We start from the raw sequence: 19,345 nt of genomic DNA on the forward strand, positions 1-19,345 counted from the left end.
ACTGAATAATGTGCACACAGAGACATAGAGTCGTGGAGCAATAGACATTGGAGACTTGGAAGGGTGGGAAGGACAAGAAGTTACTTAAGGGATACAAGGTACACTATTTGGATGATGGCTACATGAAAAGCCCCGACTTCACCATTATGTATCCTTAAATTTATACAAAGAAATAGTTCACTTTTGCAGTGGACTGCCCAATTATAAAATTTGGCTGCTGAGATCTCAGGCTTTGAATCTGTGCCATTGTCTAGATTAGACTAGTTCTCAGACTTCTCTTAGTGTCGGTTTCTTCATTTGAAAAGTAGATACTCATCCCAGGATAGTAAGAGGGTAAATTAATACACGTGTGAAAGTCTTTGCTGACTTTCAGCCAGTCACAGTCATCTCCGAAAATGTCAGCTATTATTATGGTCATCATCTTTGATTGCAGGTTACCATGGTATTGCAACTGGTTCTTCTGTTTGACGCTGTTAATAGCAAAGACTAAAAGCACTAACAATTCACATCATACACGGTGTTGATCTCACCATGCCATTCTGGCAAGTGGCCAGCAACTACTTAAAGTCAGTTACAAGCCGCCACAGGAAGGTAGGAGGCCCTGGCATTCCTTTATCTTTTCATATGCCTGTTGGTCATTTGTGTGTCCTCCTTGGAAAAATACCAATTCAGTTTATTCCTACTTTTTAAGTGGGGTATTTACTTTTTGGCAGCTGAGCATGTGGGTTTCTTTTATATTTTGGATCTTAATTCATCTGATAAATGAAAATATTTTCTCCCATTCTCTAGGTTGCTTTTTTATTTGATGAAGTCCCAAGTTTATTTTTACTTTTGTTGCCATAACCAAAATATCATTGCTAAGACTAATACCAAGGACATTTTCCCCTATGTTTTCTTCTAGGAGTTTCATTTCATAGATTACATTTACATCCTTTTCAAGTTAATGGTTGCATATGATTAAGTAACAGGTTTAACTTCATTCTTTTGCATGGGAATATTTTTCCAGCACCCTTTATTGAAGAGATAATGTTTTTTCCATTGTGTAGTCTTGTCACCCTCTCAAAAACTAGTTGACTATAAATGCATGCATTTATTTCTGAGTTCCCTATTCTGTCCCATGGGTCTATGTGTCTATTTTTATGCCAATGCCATACTGTTTTGATAACTATAGCTTGGTAATATAATTTGAATCAGGGGTTGTTTGCCTCCAACTCTGTTCTTTCTCAAAATTGTTTTATCTATTTGGGGTCTTTTGTGGTTCTATATGAATTTTAGGACTTTTTTTTATCTTTGTGAAAAATGCTGTTGGAATTTTCTTAGAGATTTTATCTGTAGACTGCTTTGGAGAGTATGGCCTTTTTTTTTTTTTTTTAAGATGTTTTCATCTCCAGTTTAATCTAGTCACACCTCTTTTACTACAATACTTAATGTTCAATGATTATGTTAAATTTCTATATCCATTTACATGGCATTAACATGGGAATGATCAAGAACTGTCCATATACATTTAGTCAGTTCAAACTGCATCAATTTATTCCTACAGGCATATATTTTTATTTATTTAATTTATGTATTTTACTTTTGGTGCATACTATATCTGGCATTTCTCCCCATGTTATCCCCCCCTCACTGTCCCCAGTGTGTGATGCTATTCTACCTGAGTCCCCGTATTCTCATTGTTCAACACCCACCTATGAGTAAGAATATATGGTGTTTGGCTTTCTGTTCTTGTGTCAGTTTGCTGAGAATGATGGTCTCCAGATTCATACAAATCCCTACAAAGGACACAAACTCATCGTTTTTTATGGCTGCATAGTATTCCATGGTGTATATATACCACATTTTCCTCATCCAGTCTATCACTGATGGGCATTTGGGTTGGTTTCAGGTCTTTGCTATTGTATACAGGGCTGCAATGAACACCCATGTGCATGTGTCTTTATAGTAGAACACTTTATAGTTCTTTAAGTATATACCCAGTAATGGGATTGCTGGGTCAAATGGAATTTCTATTTCTAGATCCTTGAGAAATCACCACACTGTCCTCCACAATGTTTGAACTAATTTACATTCCCACCAACTGTGTAAGAGTGTTGCTATTTCTCCGCATCTTCTCCAGCATCTGTTGTCTCCAGATTTTTTAATGATCACCATTCTAACTGGCATGAGATGATATCTCAGTGTGGTTTTGATTTGCATTTCTCTAATGACCAGTGATGATGAGCATTTTTTTCATGTTTATTGGCCTCATATATGTCTTCTTTTGAAAAAGTGTCTGTTCATATCATCTGTCCGCTTTTGAATGGGCTTGTTTTTTTCTTGCAAATCTGTTTTAGTTCTTTGTAGATTCTGGATATTAGCCCTTTGTCAGATGGGTAGATGGCAAAAATTTTTTCCTATTCTGTTGGTTGCTGATTTGCTCTAATGATGATTTCTTTTTGCTGTACAGAAGCTCTGGAGTTTAATCAGATCACATTTATCTATCTTGGCTTTTATTGCCATTGCTTTTGGTGTTTTAGTCATGAAGTCCTTGCCTATGCCTATGTCCTGGATGGTTTTGCCTACGTTTTCTTCTAGTATTCTTATGGTGTTGGGCTTTATGTTTAAGTCTTTATCCATCTGGAGTTAATTGTAGTGTAAGGTGAGGTAGGGGTCAAGTTTCTGCTTTCTGCACAATGCTAGCCAGTTTTCCCAACACCATTTATTAAACATGGAATCCTTTCCCCATTGCTTGTTTTTGTCAGGTCTGTCAAAGATCAGATGGTTGTAGATGTGTGGTGTTTCTTCTGGGGTCTCTGTTTTGGTACGAGTACTATGCTGTTTTGATTACTGTAGCCTTGTAGTATAGTTTGAAGTCAGGTAGCATGATGCCTCCAGCTTTGTTCTTTATGCTTAGGATTGTCTTGGCTATGAGGGCTCTCTTGTGATTCCATATGAAGTTTAAGGTTGCTTTTTCCAGTTCTGTGAAGGTCATTGGTAGCTTGATGGAGATAGCATTGAATCTATAGATTACTTTGGGCAGTATGGTCATTTCACGATATTAATTCTTCCTAACCATGAGTATGGAATGTTTTTCCATTTGTTTGTGTCCTCTCTTATTTCCTTGAGCAGTGGTTTGAGGTTCTCCTGGAAGAGGTCCTTTACATCCTTTTATTATTGTATTTCTAGGTATTTTATTCTCTTTGTAGTGATTGTGAATGGGAGTTCCCTCTTGATTTGACTCTCTTTAAATTGTTATTGGTGTATACGAATGCTTGTGATTTCTGCATATTGATTTTATAACCTGAGGCTTTGCTGAAGTTGCTTATCAGTTTGAGAAGATTTTGGGCTGAGATGATGGGGTCTTCTAGATATACAATCATGTCATTTGCAAATATAGACAGTTTGACTTCCTCCTTTCCTAATTGAATATCCTTTCTTTCTTTGTCTTGCCCGATTGCTCTGGCTAAAATTTCCAATACTATATTGAATAGGAGTGGTGAGAGAGGGCATCCTTGTCTAGTGCCTGATTTCAAAGGGAATTCTTCCAGCTTTTGCCCGTTCAGTATGATATTGGCTGTAGGTTTGTCATATATGGCTTTTATCATTTTATAATATGTTTCATCAATATCTAGTTTATTGAGAGTTTTTAGCATAAAGCGCTGTTGAATTTTATCAATGGCCTTCTCTGCATCTGTTGAGATAATCATGTGGTTTTTGTCTTTAGTTCCGTTTATGTGATGGATTACATTTATGGATGTGCATATGTTGAACCAGGCTTGCATCCCCGGGATGAAGCCTACTTGATCATAATGGATAAGCTTCTTGATGTGTTGTTGCAATCATTGCCAGTATTTTATTAAAGATTTTTAATTGATGTTCATCATGGATATTGGCCTGAAGTTTTCTTTTTTAGTTGAGTCTCTGACTGGTCTTGGTATCAGAATGATGTTGGTCTCATAAAATGAGTGAGGGAGGATTCCCTTCTTTTGTATTGTTTGATATAGTTTCAGAAGGAACAGAACCAGCTCCTCTTTGTTTGTCTGGTAGAATTCAGCTGTAAACCCGTCTGGACCTGGACTATTTTTGATTGGTAGGCTATTAATTGCTGCCTCAACTTCAGCCCTTCTTATTGGTCTATTCAGGGTTTCAATTTCCTCCTGGTTTAGAGTACAAGTGTCTAGGAATTTATCCATTTCTTCCTGGTTTACTGGTTTATGTGAATAGAACTGTTTGTAGTAAACTCTGATGGTAGTTTGCATTTCTGTGGGATCAGTCATGATATCCCCTTTATCATTTTTTATTGCATCTATTTGATTCTTCTCCCTTTTCTTTTTTATTAATCTGGTTAGCAGTCTTTTTTTTTTTGATATTTTCAAAACACCAGCTCCTGGATTTATTGATTTTTTTGAAGGTTTTTTTGTGTTTCTCTCTCCTTCAGTTCTGCTCTGATCTTAGTTATTTCTTGTCTTCTGCTAGCTTTTGAGGTTTTCTGATCTTCCTCCTCTAGTTCTTTCAATTTTGATGATAGGGTGTCAATTTTAGATCTTTCCTTGTTTCTCATGTGGGCGTTTATTGCTATAAATTTCCCTCTCAACACTGCTTTAAAGGTGTCCCAGCGATTCTGGTAAGTTGTGTCTTCGTTCTGATTGGTTTCAAAGAACATCTTTATTTCTGCCTGCATTTCATTTTTTATCCAGTTAACACTCAGAAGCAGGTTGTTCAGTTTCCAAGTGGTAGTGCGGGTTTGAGTGTGTTTCTTAATCCTGAGTTCTAGTCTGATTGCGCTGTGGTCTGTAGACTGTTTGTTATGATGTATGTTCTTTTGCATTTGCTGAGGAGTGATTTGCTTCCAATGATGTGGTTCATTTTAGAGTAAGAGAAATGTGCTGAGAAAAAAATGTATACTCTGTGGATTTGGGCTGGAGTGTTCTGTATATGTCTATTAGGTTAGCTTGGTCCAGCTCTGCATTCAAGTCCTGGATATCCTTGTTAGTTTTCTGTCTTGTTGATCTAATATTGACAGTGGAGTGTTGAAGTCTCCCACTATTATTGTGTGGGAGTCTAAATCTCGTTTTAGGTCATTAAGAACTTGCTTTATGTATCTGGGTGCTCCTGTGTTGGGGTGTATATATTTAGGATGGTTAGCTCTTCTGGTTGGATTGATCCTTTTACCATTATGTAGTATCCTTCTTTGTCTCTTTTGATCTTTGTTGAAGTCCATTTTATCAGAGACTAGGATTGCAACCCCTGCTCTTTTTTTGTTCTCCATTTGCTTGGTAAATCTTCCATCCCTTTAGTTTGAGTCTATGTGTGTCTTTGTATGTGAGATGGGTTTCCTGAATACAGCATACTGATGGGTTCTGACTTTTTATCCAGTTTGCCAGTCTGTGTCTTTCAACTGGGGCATTTAGGCTGTTTACATTCAATGTTAATGTTGTTATGTGTGAATTTGATCCTGCCATTTTGTTACTGGCTGGTTTTCTTTCCCATTAGTTGACTTATTTTCTTCACTGCATTTTTGGTCTTTGCCAACTAGTTTGCTTTTGCAGTGACTGGTACTTGTTCCTTTCCATGCTTAGTATTTCTTTCAGGAGCTCTTGTAGGGCAGGACTGGTGGTGACAAAATCTCTAAGTAATTGCTTGTCCATAAAGGATTTTATTTCTCCTTCACTTACGAAGCTCAGTTTGGCTGGATATGAGATTCTGGATTGAAAGTTGTTTTCTTTAAGGATCTTGAATATTGGCCCCCCACTCTTTTCTGGCTTGTAGGGTTTCTGCAGAGAGGTCTGATTGGCTTCCCTCTGTGGGTGACCTGACCTTTCTTTCTGGCTGGACTTAGCATTTTTTCCTTCTTTTCAACCCTGGTGAATCTGACAATTATGTGCCTTGGGTTGCTCTTCTTTTCCTAAATTTGAAATTTGGACTGCCTTGCCAGGCTTGGGAAGTTCTCCTGGCCTGGAGCACGTTTTCCAGCTCGGATTCATTCTTGTCAACAATACCGTCCCCTTGCTACATAGGTTTCCTGTATTTTTGTTAAAACATGTAGCCCAGTCCTACCCAATGATGGGCTGTACCCTTACTCCACTGGGCTGGATCATTCAGGGTTCAGCTCAGACTGTGGCACTGGCTGCGCAACCCACTAGAGTCAGAGCTTCAGCCCTCTGGGGTTTGTGGGGAGGGTAGGGACCTGCCCAGCCACTCCGTCTCTCTCCAGGTGACGGGAGGGGGTGATAGCTGCCTTTTGGGCTAAGATATGTGCGCCAATCAAAAATCCTCAAGAAAACTCTAGCAAACTGAATTGAATAGCACATGAAGAGGATCCTCTGCTATGATCAAGTGGGATTTATCCTTGTATGTAAATCAATAAGTGTGATACACCATATTAACAGAATGAAGGATAAGTCATAATCATCTCAAATGCAGAAAAATCATTTGACAACATCCAACATCACTTCATGATAAAAACTCTCAACTACGAATTTTGTACAGAAGGAATGTACTTCAACATGATAAAGGCCATATATGACAAGACACAGATATCTACTCTCATCATTTCTATTCAACAGAGTACCAAAAGTCTTAGCCAGAGCAAGCAGGCAAGAAAAAAATATAAAAGGCAGTTAAATTAGAAAGGAAGAAGTTAAATTGTCTCTGCAGACAACATGATTTTCCTGATAGATTTGATTCGAACTATGCTGCCTTGAAGTCAGAAACTCAAGTTCAAATAAAGCTTTACAAATCCTAATAGCTACTTTTTATTGAGAGCCAGGCACCCTGCTAATTTAAACCTCACTACAACCTGAGGTTACAAATTATTTTTTCAAGGAAGGTGAGGGATAAAAGACTACACATTGAGTACAGTGTATACTGCTCAGCTGAGGGGTGCACCAATATCTCAGAAATTACCACTAAAGAACTTGCCCGTGTAATAGAAAACCACCTGTTCCACAAAAGCTTATTTTAAAAATAATTTTAAGAAAACATGGAAAAACTGAGGTCCAGGGGCATCAGGTGACCAGGGCAAGGTCACACAATTTGAAGACAGGCAGTCTAATGCTAGAGCCCAAGTGCTAATGCTTTTAGTCATACCTCCCTCCATTATGCATCTACTAGAAACAAATCCTTGTATGGAAGGATGCAAAGACAACGGTAGGGAATGTGGCAAGCCAGTGCATTCAAACAGTTCCCCAATCAGACATATGCTATGTGGCATGATGAAAGCACAGGACAAATTCATTATTTACTGAAGGGGCCAGACATTATAGTATTTTGTCCACAAGTGGCCACGTTGTCCCTGATTCAGGCCAAATACTGAGCTAATATCCAGTGATACCCATCAAAACAAATAGTACCTAAGTCAGGTGCATTTGTGATCTAGGGAAACCACTTGCTATTTAAATCAGCCAACACCAATAAAGGAATCTAGCCAAATTGGTCATTTATTGTGTCAGAGACTGCTACTAAACTGGGATGGATGGACACAGTGGGTAAAGCTTAACAAAGCCGTATTCTTGGCCAGGCATGGTAGCTCATACCTGTAATCCCAGCACTTTGAAAGGCCTGGGCAGGCAGATCACTTGAGGCCAAGAGTTCCACACAACTTGGCCAACGTGGTGAAACCCTGCCTCTACTAAGAATACAAAAATTCACTGGGCATGGTGGTGCCCGCCTGTAGTTTCCAGCTACTCAGGAGGCTGAGGCAGAAGAATTGCTTGAGCCCGAGAGGTGGAGGGTGCAGTGAGCCAAGATCACACCACTGCACTCCAGCCTGCACGACAGAGCAAGACTCAGTGAAAAAAATTTTTTTTTAGTTATATTCTTTGCAGCCTTAAATATCATAACAATTTCCCCTTGCAACTTCATGGAGCTGTGTCACTTTCAAAGCACTTTTACTTACTGTTCCTCTTTTGATTGTCCCAACAACCTTCAGAAGCAGAAAGGGGAGACAGATGGTGCCACAAATAAAAACCAGAGCTTCCCTCAGAGCTAGTAAAATTGTGGGGGGTGGTACTAGAATCTAAAATTTCTTCTTCTCTATCCAGTAGTCTTTCTACTGTACCACAATTTACAATAATATTTTAGATTAGGAAGTGCTACACAGAGTTCTACTATACTTATAGTGTTGACCATTCATTCTTGTCTGAGTACCATGGGTTGGTTCCAAGTGGATATAAAAATAAACAGGAGATGATCCCCAGCCCTCAATTCAAAATACCATCTGCAGGACTAGAAAAATTACAAAAATGTTGACAGAGCTTAGTTATATTTACACAGAATTAGAGCTAAATTTAAAATACTTCTTTGTCTTCAAAACTCTTCCTTAGACAAACTTTCGTCCACTCAGGAGTGAGAACTCATGTACTCTGGATAGGTACCAGAGCTCCAGGAAAGATTCAAAAGCAGTTTTGGCAGGTGGCCAGATGTCCACAACTGAAGGCAGCAGCAACAGTGACGGGTCCACCTGGAAGCCAGCAGATGCATGTGGCTGAAGTGAGAGATCATCAGGGAGGCCCCTGACACCCAGAAGAGGAGGATGTCTGGAAAGGAATCAGGGGCTCTCGAGGAAAATTCAAGATTAGACTTAGGTCTCCCAGCAGCAGCCAGCCAGGGAAGGAGTCTCAGCCAAGTAGTGCAATCAGGTAGAGAAAACTGGGAGCCGGAAGAGTTTGAGAAGAACGAACTCTAAAACAGAAGAGCAACTGAGGTGGGAGTGAAGTGAGAAACTGCGGAATAAATTCCCTGCAGAGAAAGAGAATGAATCAGATTGTCTCAACCTCTCAGCAGAGAAATGCCAGCCAGCACTTACTTACTGAACCCATGGGGACACAAGGTACTTCTGATGCCAAAACTGAGAAAAGGAGCTGGAGGGGAAAATAAAAGTGACGGATCCGGGTGTCTATCACAGAAGAATATGCCACTTCTTAACTACAGAAAAAAAAAATCAGTATTTACCTAGGTATAGGCAAATGGAAGCTTATAAGACCAAGACAAAACTCTCATAAGATTATTTACCAGGTTTTTTGTTTAAGTGGAAAATATGGAGTGAGGCTTTCTTCCAAAAACAGATTTGCTTCAGACTCCTTAAAATAGCAAACTGCCCTGAAATGTAAAGGAGTCCTATTTGCAAATTTATATTTTCCTATCTCATAGGAGAATACATTATGAGGTACTCCTATTTGTCAGTGTGTTACCCATGATGGAGTTTCTCTGTGAAAGGCTTCACAGCAAATGCTCTTTTAGAAATAAGAGACATAAAAGGAAACACCACCATAATCAAAATACACATTGCAAATTCCATTATGAGTTAAGGATTCACTAAGAAACTCAGCAAAGGTGAGAACCCACTGAGGGCTCAGTCTGACAGAGAATAAGGTAATTAAACAGCCAGGAAATTTAGGCTTCGAGTGCACCTTGAGCCCGACTAGCAGAGACAAAGGACTCAGAAGTAGGATTTCATTAAAGTTACTGGCGAGAACATCTGCCCACTTTACTGAGCCTTATCTCCACAGGAAAATAAGTTTGTAGGAGGCAAAGATTTTTTTTTCCTGTTACAAAATATCATAATATACTTTAAATGAGAAAGTGTCTTGTCACTTCTATTTTTAAAATAAAATTCTTTTAAAAGTCCCACGCTTCCTGACTTATGAAAACACATAATACCCCTATCTTCAAGCTGCCAACCTGCAATGAATTTCCAGTTTTATGCAGAAAGGAAGAAAAAAATAAAAAGACAGTGAAGCCTTCCCTGGTTTTCTGGTAGCAAGTGGTATATTCTATAATGCTGTTGTCGAGGTGAAATTTCATGTGATAATTAGCTGTTTTGCTTCTGGTACATTTTCCATGCTCTCTATCGTATAAAAAGAGTTTTATTTTGTATCTCTTGTCCCAAATAAACATCATTCAGTTAAATAGAACACAATTATGTATTTATACAGTTACTTAAATAAGGCAGTCTTCAAATTATAATAACCAAGAACATTGCTCACTTTTCACGAGTTGGACTCTTACTTGATTTGGTTTAGCTGTATTTACATGGTGTGATGGTTAATATTGTCAACTTGATTGGAATAAAGGATGCCAAGTATTGTTCCTGGGTGTGTCTGTGAGGGTGTTGCCAAAGGAGATTAACATTTGAGTTAGTGGATTAAGAAAGGCAGACCCGTCCTTAATTGGGATGGACACTATCTATTCAACTGCCAGTGCAGCTAGGATAAAAGCAGCCAGAGGAACACGGAAGGGCTAGACTAGTCTTCTAGCCTCCATCTTTCTCTCATGCTGGATGCTTCCTGCCCTCAAACATTGGACTCCACATTCTTCAGCGTTTGGATCCTTGGACCTATGCCAGTGATTTGCCAGGGACTCTCAGGCCTTCCACCACAGACTGAAGGCTGCACTATTGGCTTCCCTACTTTTGAGGTTCTGGGACTCGGACTGGCTTCCTTGCTCCTCAGCTTACAGACGGCCGATTGTGTGACTTCACCTTATGATCACTTGAGTCAATATTCCTTAATAAATTCCCCTTCATATATACATCTATCCTATTAGTTCTGTCCTGCTAGAGAATCCTGACAATACATGTAGTAAAGGTTATTCTAAAGAACACTGTATGTTTATACTGCAACTATGAACAGAAAAATTAAGAAAACATCTTCCTAGAATATAGGCCTTATAGAATACACTCCAAGATTTTAATACTTTGTGTCTTCAGTTATTTCAGTCATATTATTTCAAGATTCTCACTGTGTTCTTTAAAAATCAAGCCATTTATTAACTTTTATATTTCTTAAGAAGCCATACCAACTTGATGTGACTAACAGGCCTAAGAGCAGTGGTTGGAGCACTAACATTGTTTTCAAGGAATCTTACTTGTTCACACTGCAAATAACACAATATGGTTCCACACAGAGTACTGAGTTAGTGCATCAGTACACATACACTGATCTTCTGTGATGTAGGTTTTCCTCTCTGCTAAATGCAGATCTACACAAGCATATCCACATATACTGAGGAACTCTAGGTCAGGGTTTCTCAACCTCAACTTCGTAGACATTTGAACCTGGTTAATTCTTTATCACGGCCATCAATCCTATGCTTTGTAAGGCACCATTTCCGGCCTGTACATGCTGAACACCAGTAGCACCCTCTCCCGACTGTGTCCAGACAATGTTGAATATCCCCAAGGGGGCAAAATCGCCCCTGCTTGAGAAGCATTGATCTATAGTTTGAAGGGCTACTAACTCAAAATGAGAGGTTGTGCCAGTTCATCAGACCTGCTCAATGCTCTGACTTATGAAAATAATTCTAATCGATCATCAATACCATGCCACCTCTATTTTATGCCTTCCTTCCTGCCCTTACCATGGGCGATTCCATGAATCTAAAGTTTTTGCACATCTACTTCTGAGTTTTTTCTTTCTCTCAAACATATACACATACATACACACTGATATGGCTTGGCTGTGCCCCCACCCAAATCTCATCTTGAATTGTAGCTCATACAATCCCTAAGTTTCATGTGAGGACCTGGTGTAAGGTATTTGAATCATGAGGGTGGATTTTTTTCCCATGTGTTGTTCATGGAATAGTGAATAAATCTCTAAAGATCTGATGGTTTTATAAAGGGTGGTTCCCCTGCACATGCTCTCCTGCCTGTGCCATGTAAGACATGCCTGGCTCCTCCTTCACCTTACCCCATGATTCTGAGGCCTCCCCAACCAGGTGGAACTGTGAGTCCATTAAACCTGTTTTGCTTTATAAAGTGCCCATTCTCGGGTATGTCTTTATTAGCAGCGCAAGAGTAGACTAATACACACACATGCATGCACACACAAATCCTGGCTAATTGTGAGCTCACCATGAAACCTATGCTGACAAGGTGACCTGACAAATTTAGACATCGTATTTTTCCTTCTCAGGAATCTTACAGTGCCTTATATAAACTTAGTTCATAATACTTCATACTCTTTTTTTTGGCACACTCTCCTAAAATGCAAATTCCCAGAAGGCAGGAATTAAATCCTAAAATTTGACTTACTCTAAGGCCTCTCACATCAAAAGCTGTGATTTTGTTTTCTACTGTTTCCAAGCCAGACAAAGCTACTTCTATTTCCCAAGTTAGCCCCACTCATTTTCATATGCTTTGTGCTTCCTTGTTCCCTAATTCCTTCTACCGTCATATCCTTCTACCTACTAAATTCAGACCCATTTCTTCTCAAGGGCAGCATCCCTGACCACCTCTCTGTTCTCCCTTGAATTCCTTCATTAATGAGAGTTTGTTTCTCTGAACTAGTAAATTCTGGATTCCTTGAAACTAGGACATGAGTCTCCTTATCATGCTTCTGTCTGGCATCTAGGGCAGGTCAGGCACAAAGGTGCCAAATTAAAACTTGATGAATGAACCAGCATATGCAACATACCTATCCTCCCAACTCCCTAAGTGTTTTGGTAAAATCCTGTCATTCACCTGACTGCACTGAGAAAAATATCTTTTAGGTGGAAGGAGAACATGCCCAATAAAAAAAAAAAAAATCCCAGTAGAAACATTGTAAAGAGAGATCCTATGTCTCATCACACAGCCCATAAAGCCATGAAAGTTGTCTGCAGTCCAAACAGTAACTCCCCTTCTTAACTAAATTAATTCTGGTACCTTGAAAAAGTGGGCCAGGTGCAGTGGCTCACGCCTATTATCCCAGAACTTTGGGAGGCCGAGGTGGGCAGATCATGAGGTCAGGAGGTGGAGACCATCCTGGCTAACACGTTGAAACCCTGTCTCTACTAAAAATACAAAAAAATTGCCCAGGCATGGTGACACATGCCTGTAGTCTCAGCTACTCGGGAGGCTGAGACAGGAGAATCGCTTGAACCCTGGAAGCAGAGGTTGCAGTGAGCCGAGATCATGCCACTGCACTCCAGCCTGTGCAACAGAGCGAGACTCCATCTCAAAAACAACAACAACAACAAAGCGATAGAAATTGGGGCATCAAAAATTTTTTAATAGCTTTGAAAATTAACTACTTTGCATTCCTGAGCTTTTATTAATCTCTTTTAAACCCAATATTTAGAAAGCATTCATTTTGACAAAATAAACTTCCTTGTACTATACATTTGTCTAATTTTATCATAAAACCATTCAGCCTTATCTCTATAGAGCAGCATTTTGGTGAATGTGTAGAATATAGTTTCCACCATGAAAAAGAATGCTTACCAGCTGAATAGCTGTCTGTTTTAGAACCCAAGTAACCACAGCCTTACAATCAAATAATTCCCTGTCCAATCTCCTGAAACTCCAATGTATATCAAAGACCCACTTCAATAACTTGGAGGAGGTTTCATAACTTAATTATAACAAAAACGTTTGATAGAAGGGGAACAGCTAATTATTCTCCGTTTATATAAGCTATGGTTTTACGGAAAAGCAATGAAAACACTAGATAAATATCTGTGGTGTGGATTAAGAGAAATGCAAAAGGATATTCCAATTTCTATTTTGGCATTAATTAGTGCCCCATGCCAACACCTTCTTGCCTTTGTTTTAATTTAAATGTAAATTCAGGTGAATTTTATATTTTAGATCTTTTCTATTCTTATTGACAAATAAGATAAGAGGAACGTATTAGCAGAGAATAGGTCTTCTCACATGCCAATTAAGGGTGTGATACTGCATAATTATTATGGGATAAAGATTAAGCAGGTAAAGCTAAAAAGCCCTAATGGAAACATTTCAGATAAGGAAGAGATCAGAGAGAGATGAAATCGGACATACATCCCAACTAAAGCTTAAACTTCCTAAACTTCTGAGTGACTTTGATCCAATAAACATTTATTGAACACCGACTGTTTGCCAGACAATATTAGGGATAGGAGACACAAGTGAAAGATATAATCTCACCTTTCAGGGTATTAGTATTCTCTGACCACAAATGTTACACTCAAGTTACATCTTTAGATAAAGCATATACTGCATTGTCCAATATGAAGCTCTGAGCCACAAGTGCCTATTAAATCTAAATTTATAACTAGCCGCATTTCAAATGCTCCATAGCCACGGGTGGCTAATGGGTACTAGCCATACTGGACATATGCATCATCACATATAGATATAGAGACCTATCTACACAGGTTATTTCCATAAATATATGGACAGGGAACAAGTGCATCATCACAGAAAGTTCTAGTAGACCACACTGCATAGACTCTGTTCAGATGCTCCATGATTGGTCTACATTACTGATCCTGTGACACTAGGGAAACCATTTAGTTAACCTGTGAGTCTGTTTGTTTTGCCATAAACACAACCAAAATGTCCACCAACAAAGGGATGGTGGCCTGGTGTAATGGCTCACACCTATAATCCAAAAACTTTGGGAGGCCAAGGTAGGAGGATTGCTTGAGCCCAGGAGTTCAAGGCTGCAGTGAGTTATGATCATGCCACTGTACTCTGACCTAAATGACAGAGCAGACCCTGTCATCATATTAAAAAAGGAAGAAGAATGGCTAAATAATGTTGCCTATCCATACGTGGAATGCTATGGAGCAATTTAAAACACCAAGTTAGATCAACATGTACCAGCACACACAGATTTTTCTTCAACCTAATACTCATAGGAATAAAGCAGGATGAGTTAAATATCCAAAGTGATAGCATTTGTGTAAAACACACACTCATGTTGAAATCTACCACTATGTTCTACAAACCTATCCCCAAATACACAAACATACAGAAAAATCTATTGACCAAACAGGTAAGTGAAGTTACCTCTAGGATGGTGGCCAAAGGGGATTTGCCTATAGATAAAATTTAAAACAAGATAGTTTGTGGTAAGATATTCATATTTTCCTTATTAAGATGAAGATACGAATAGTCATCACTTCACTATCAGTATTTTTTAGGTACCAATAAAAGTGCTTTGAATATTGTGAAGCATTATTCTTGGTTAGAGTATAAAAAGAATTTGTTACAAGATGTTTAAGGCCTACAGAGGCAAGCAAACACATTGCCTATAAAGAACAATCTGTGATTAGAGAAGTCCATTCTCCACTGTGCTAAAACTTGTTTATGAGCCAGCCAATGGGGAGAGATGAAAGTAAGAGACCACGTCCCCATCCACAGGCTGCTTACATACTAACTGGAAGGCATGTGTTTTTACAACAACATGGGATGAATGTCATGAACTGGCAGTCCAAGATAATACAAGAACTTACAAGAGATTTGAAAGAAGAATAGGAAGAATTAAGCAGACTAGGTGTGTGTCATGGGGAGGAGGGCAATGATTCAGGCAAGGCACATAAATTAGTAATGTACAGAAATGGAAGAACTCTAGATTGCCTAGGGTACAGTAGTTGAAAGAGAACTGAGACAGCCAGATTTTGCATGACTTTGCAGGCCATGGTAAAGAACTTGGAATTTATCTTCAAAACAAGGGAAGCCACTAAATTGTGATTTTCAGTATGGGAGTGTCATGATCCATTCCATTTTTGTATATCTCTGGCTACAGAATGGAAAGTAAAAGGAGAGGCGTGGCACACTCAGCAAGATCTAAGGGTGTGCCCTTAGATCCTGGACCGTGGAGGTAGCAGTGGGGATGGAGAGAAGTGGGCTGACTTGAGAGACAGCCAGGAGACAGAATGGTTGTGATTTGGATACAATTGATGAAGCAGATAAATACATTAGACTTCCCCAGCTGGAGGTATAGAAACTCAGCATATTTCTTTTAAATGCCATTTTTTAAATGTTCAAGATCTGCATCTTTTTTATAGGTTCATAATCATTTATCAATAATTGCCAAATCCAAAAAGCTCTGGAAATTCAAAGGTTTTCGTAAGATGACAGCAAAACCTGACTTGAATTAACATGAAGTTCTTTATCCAGCCTTATCACATCCTACATGAATATTCATATATTTCACTGCAGACATAATATTTCTATGATTATGGGGTACAAGTGGTCTATATGGCAATAGATGGCATATGTACTATGTTACCTACATAAAATATGAACAAAATATGAATTAAACAACACATTTGGCCCCAAAAGTTTCTGGTAAAGAACTGCAGGTAGAAAATTTCCACTTTCAGTTTCCTGCTTTAAAGGTGCCTGAGATGGTGCTGATATACACCACTGTAACCACACAGCCCACAGAGTTGTGTATGTCTATGTGTGTGTTTGGTAGGGGGAATGGGCTGCAGGTAAATCAGCTGTTATTGTTCACTGTGCAATATGATTTGGAGTTAAGAATGTGTGTGTTTTAACTACTGACCTTTAGACATACATCAAATGAGACTGGACATGTTCATTTTCAAGGAGGTTTCATGACACTGCAGAGCAGCTGCTACAGGACTAACCCCATGTATCTGTTCCCCTGGGAACTGACACTTGTTTCTAACACAGTGTCTGCTGGAAGAAGCCAGGAGTATCAAAAGAAATCAATCCCAGCCTCTCCCTACAACCATCAACATTCATATATATTTTTTAACCACTGGCACAGCACTCTGCGAGGGGATTTGGAGATTACAAATGAATGGTACATGATTCCAAACTATTCCCAGGGAAGTTGTTCTGAAGAGGATGTCCTATAAATGTTGGTTAAAATGATAAACTAGTAATTAAAGAGAGGATACACCAAGCATGAAGTGAGAAAGTCAGGCTGCTAAATTTGAGTACAGTATAAGAGGAGGGAGAACAGAGCATCTGGGGAAACAATTCCTTTGATGAGTGAGATTTGGAGACAGGTGGGCAAAAGAAATTGAAGCACATCTTCCCAACTGCCTATAATATAACTCTCCATTGTTACCCCTTGAGGGACATTATTGAAGACTTACCTTATTCATTAAAAAATTTTTGGAGTTGTATTTATGCTCACTTTTGGATTAAAACTGATCTCAAAGCAACCCTAGGTTTCTTTAGGTTGCAAAGACAGTGAAGTAGGGAGATTCCTGGTGGGTTTTTGCCTATCAGAAATACTGACCAGAGAGGTCTTACCTTCAACACAAGAAGGCTGAGCTCTAGTTGTGCCTGCCACCTGTCCTGGGAAGCAAGAGCACTTGACCGTTTGAGACCGCTCTTCTATGCGGTTCTTATTGCAGCACCTGTGCACGGCGACCACCTCACAGGTCCCTTGCTTGATTTGGTGGTGGCCTAATAGGTAATGGGGGAGAAAAACAGATCCAGTGCTGTTAGAGGGAAATGAAACCACCACAACCAGAATGATGCTATCATGACATTTTCCAACTTCCCGTGCTGTGCTTATGAGTCTTTGTAACTTTTTATTTTGATAACATGTCATTTCAAATTTATATAAAGACAGTAAGAAGAGAGCAAAAAGCTTCTGTGAACCTGTGTTAGGCAGAAATGAGGCCTCCAGGATCCTCAACCCCTGGGGTCACACCCATGGTTATGTTATGTCAATTATATGACAAAAGAGATTTTGCAGATGTGACTGAAATTAATTGGTTGCTTTTTGGTTTTTTTGAGACAGAGTCTCACTCTGTCACCCAGGCTGGAGTGCAGTGATGTGATCCCAACTCATTGCAGCCTCTGCCTCCTGGATTCAAGTGATTTTCCTGCCTCAGCCTCCTGAGTAGCTACGATTACAAATGTGTGCCACCACACCAGGCTAATTTTTGTATTTTAGTAGAGATGGGGTTTCACAGTGTTGGCCAGGCTGGTCTCAATCTCCTGACCTCAAATGATCTGCCTGCCTCAGCCTCCCAAAGTGCAGGGATTATAGGCATGAGCCACCATGAATGGCCAACTGGTTGATTTTAAGAGAGGGAACATAGCCTGGATTATCCAGTGGGGCCAGTGTGATCAAATGAGCTTGAAAAGCAGACAGATTAAGGTGCCATTACTGGCTTGACTATGGAGGGGCCACATGTCAAGGAAATGGAGATCTCATTCCTACAACCTCAAGAACTGCCAATAATCCAAGTGATCCTGGATGCTGATTCTTCCCCAGAGCCTCCCATAAAGGAATGTAGCCTGCTCATACCCTGATTTGAACCCAGTGGCGAAACCCTGAGCAGACAATCCAGCCATGCAGTGCCAGACTTCTGACCTGCAGGAACATGCTGCTAAATCTGTGGTACTTTGTTACAGCAGCAATTGCTAACTAACATACACTTCACCCAGGTTCACCAGTTGTTAACATGTGGCCCCATTTGCGTTATCATTCACTCTCTCATGTTTTTCAAAGCCATTTGAGAGTAAATTTCAGGCATGATGCCCATTTACCCCTAACTACTTCACTGTGTATTTTCTAAAAACAAAGACATGAGGTTACATAATGATTAAAGATAGAAAATTTGGCATGATGCAATGCTACTATGTAATGTACAATCTATATTCAAATTTTGCTAATCTCCCAATAATGCCTTTTATAGCTATTTTCCCCTGCTCAGAATCCAGCCAAGGTGCATGCATTGCATTCAGTTGTCACGTTTCATTAGCCTTCTTTATTCAGAAACTCCTCCTCAGTCTTTTTTTCTTGACCTTGACATTTTTCAAAAGTTACATGCCAATTACTTTGCAGAATGTCCCTCAGTTTGGATTTGTGTGATGCTTCATCTTGATTACATTCAAGAAATGCATTTTTAGCAGAGTTTCCCAGAACTGATTCTATATTCTTAGTGCATCATATCAGGAAACCCTCAATGTCTGTTTTTCCCCATTATCCGTGTTATTACCTTTAATTACATGGTTAGGGTGGTATCTGTCAGGCTTCTCCATTGTAAAGGTATTATTTTTCCCTTTATAATTAGTAAGCATTTTGAGGGATATATTAGTAAGACTATGAATATATCCCATTCTTTATCAAATTTTCATCTACTAGTTTTAGTATCCATTGATGATTTCCACCTGAATCAGTTATCAATATTATAGTTGTAAAACTGATTCTATGTTAATGTTCAAATCATCCCAGATCTGGGCAAGAGGAGACCCTTCATATTGTCCTACATCTAGGCAGGAGGAGCTGTGTCATATTCCCATCATTCTTTGAGAATTTACTAATCTTCTGACCCTCAAGATGTTCCAGACTTACCTGGTATTTTCCCTGCCTTCATCATTTCTTCAAGAATCCTTGGTTACTTTTCATGGGGCATCAGATTTAGGAACCTGAATCTCAATGTGTAGATTTACTTATTACAAGTGGGGGGTGATTCGGACGCTCTCAACAAATAGATCAAGGAATTATGTGTGCAGGTACAACATAAGTACACACTGATGTCTCCAATTCCAATCCAGTAATTTACATTGGAATCCATTTTATCAGTTAGGAGTCTTTTGTTGGAACAACAAAATCTGATTTGAGCTAACTTAATGCAAAGAGATTTTATTGGAAATCAGGAGTTTGTAGAATGAAGATTG

General features: G+C 39.3%; 1 protein-coding gene across 6 annotated transcripts in view; it reads right to left on the reverse strand.

The window, feature by feature from the left end:
- TAFA4 (TAFA chemokine like family member 4) overlaps nucleotides 1–19,345 on the reverse strand; it is a 210,268-nt gene that overhangs the window by 9,325 nt on the left and 181,598 nt on the right. For 5 of the 6 annotated variants that reach the window (XM_054245849.2, XM_054245851.2, XM_008981991.5 and 2 more), the window contains one exon: nucleotides 16,961–17,116. The exons of the other annotated variant lie outside the window; for it this stretch is intronic. In XM_054245849.2, the coding sequence (XP_054101824.1) occupies nucleotides 16,961–17,116 (156 nt within the window). The remainder of the gene's footprint in view (nucleotides 1–16,960; nucleotides 17,117–19,345) is intronic. 6 annotated transcript variants of the gene reach the window in all.

This window comes from Callithrix jacchus, chromosome 15 (assembly GCF_049354715.1).
Source record: "Callithrix jacchus isolate 240 chromosome 15, calJac240_pri, whole genome shotgun sequence".
NCBI lineage: Eukaryota > Metazoa > Chordata > Mammalia > Primates > Cebidae > Callithrix > Callithrix jacchus.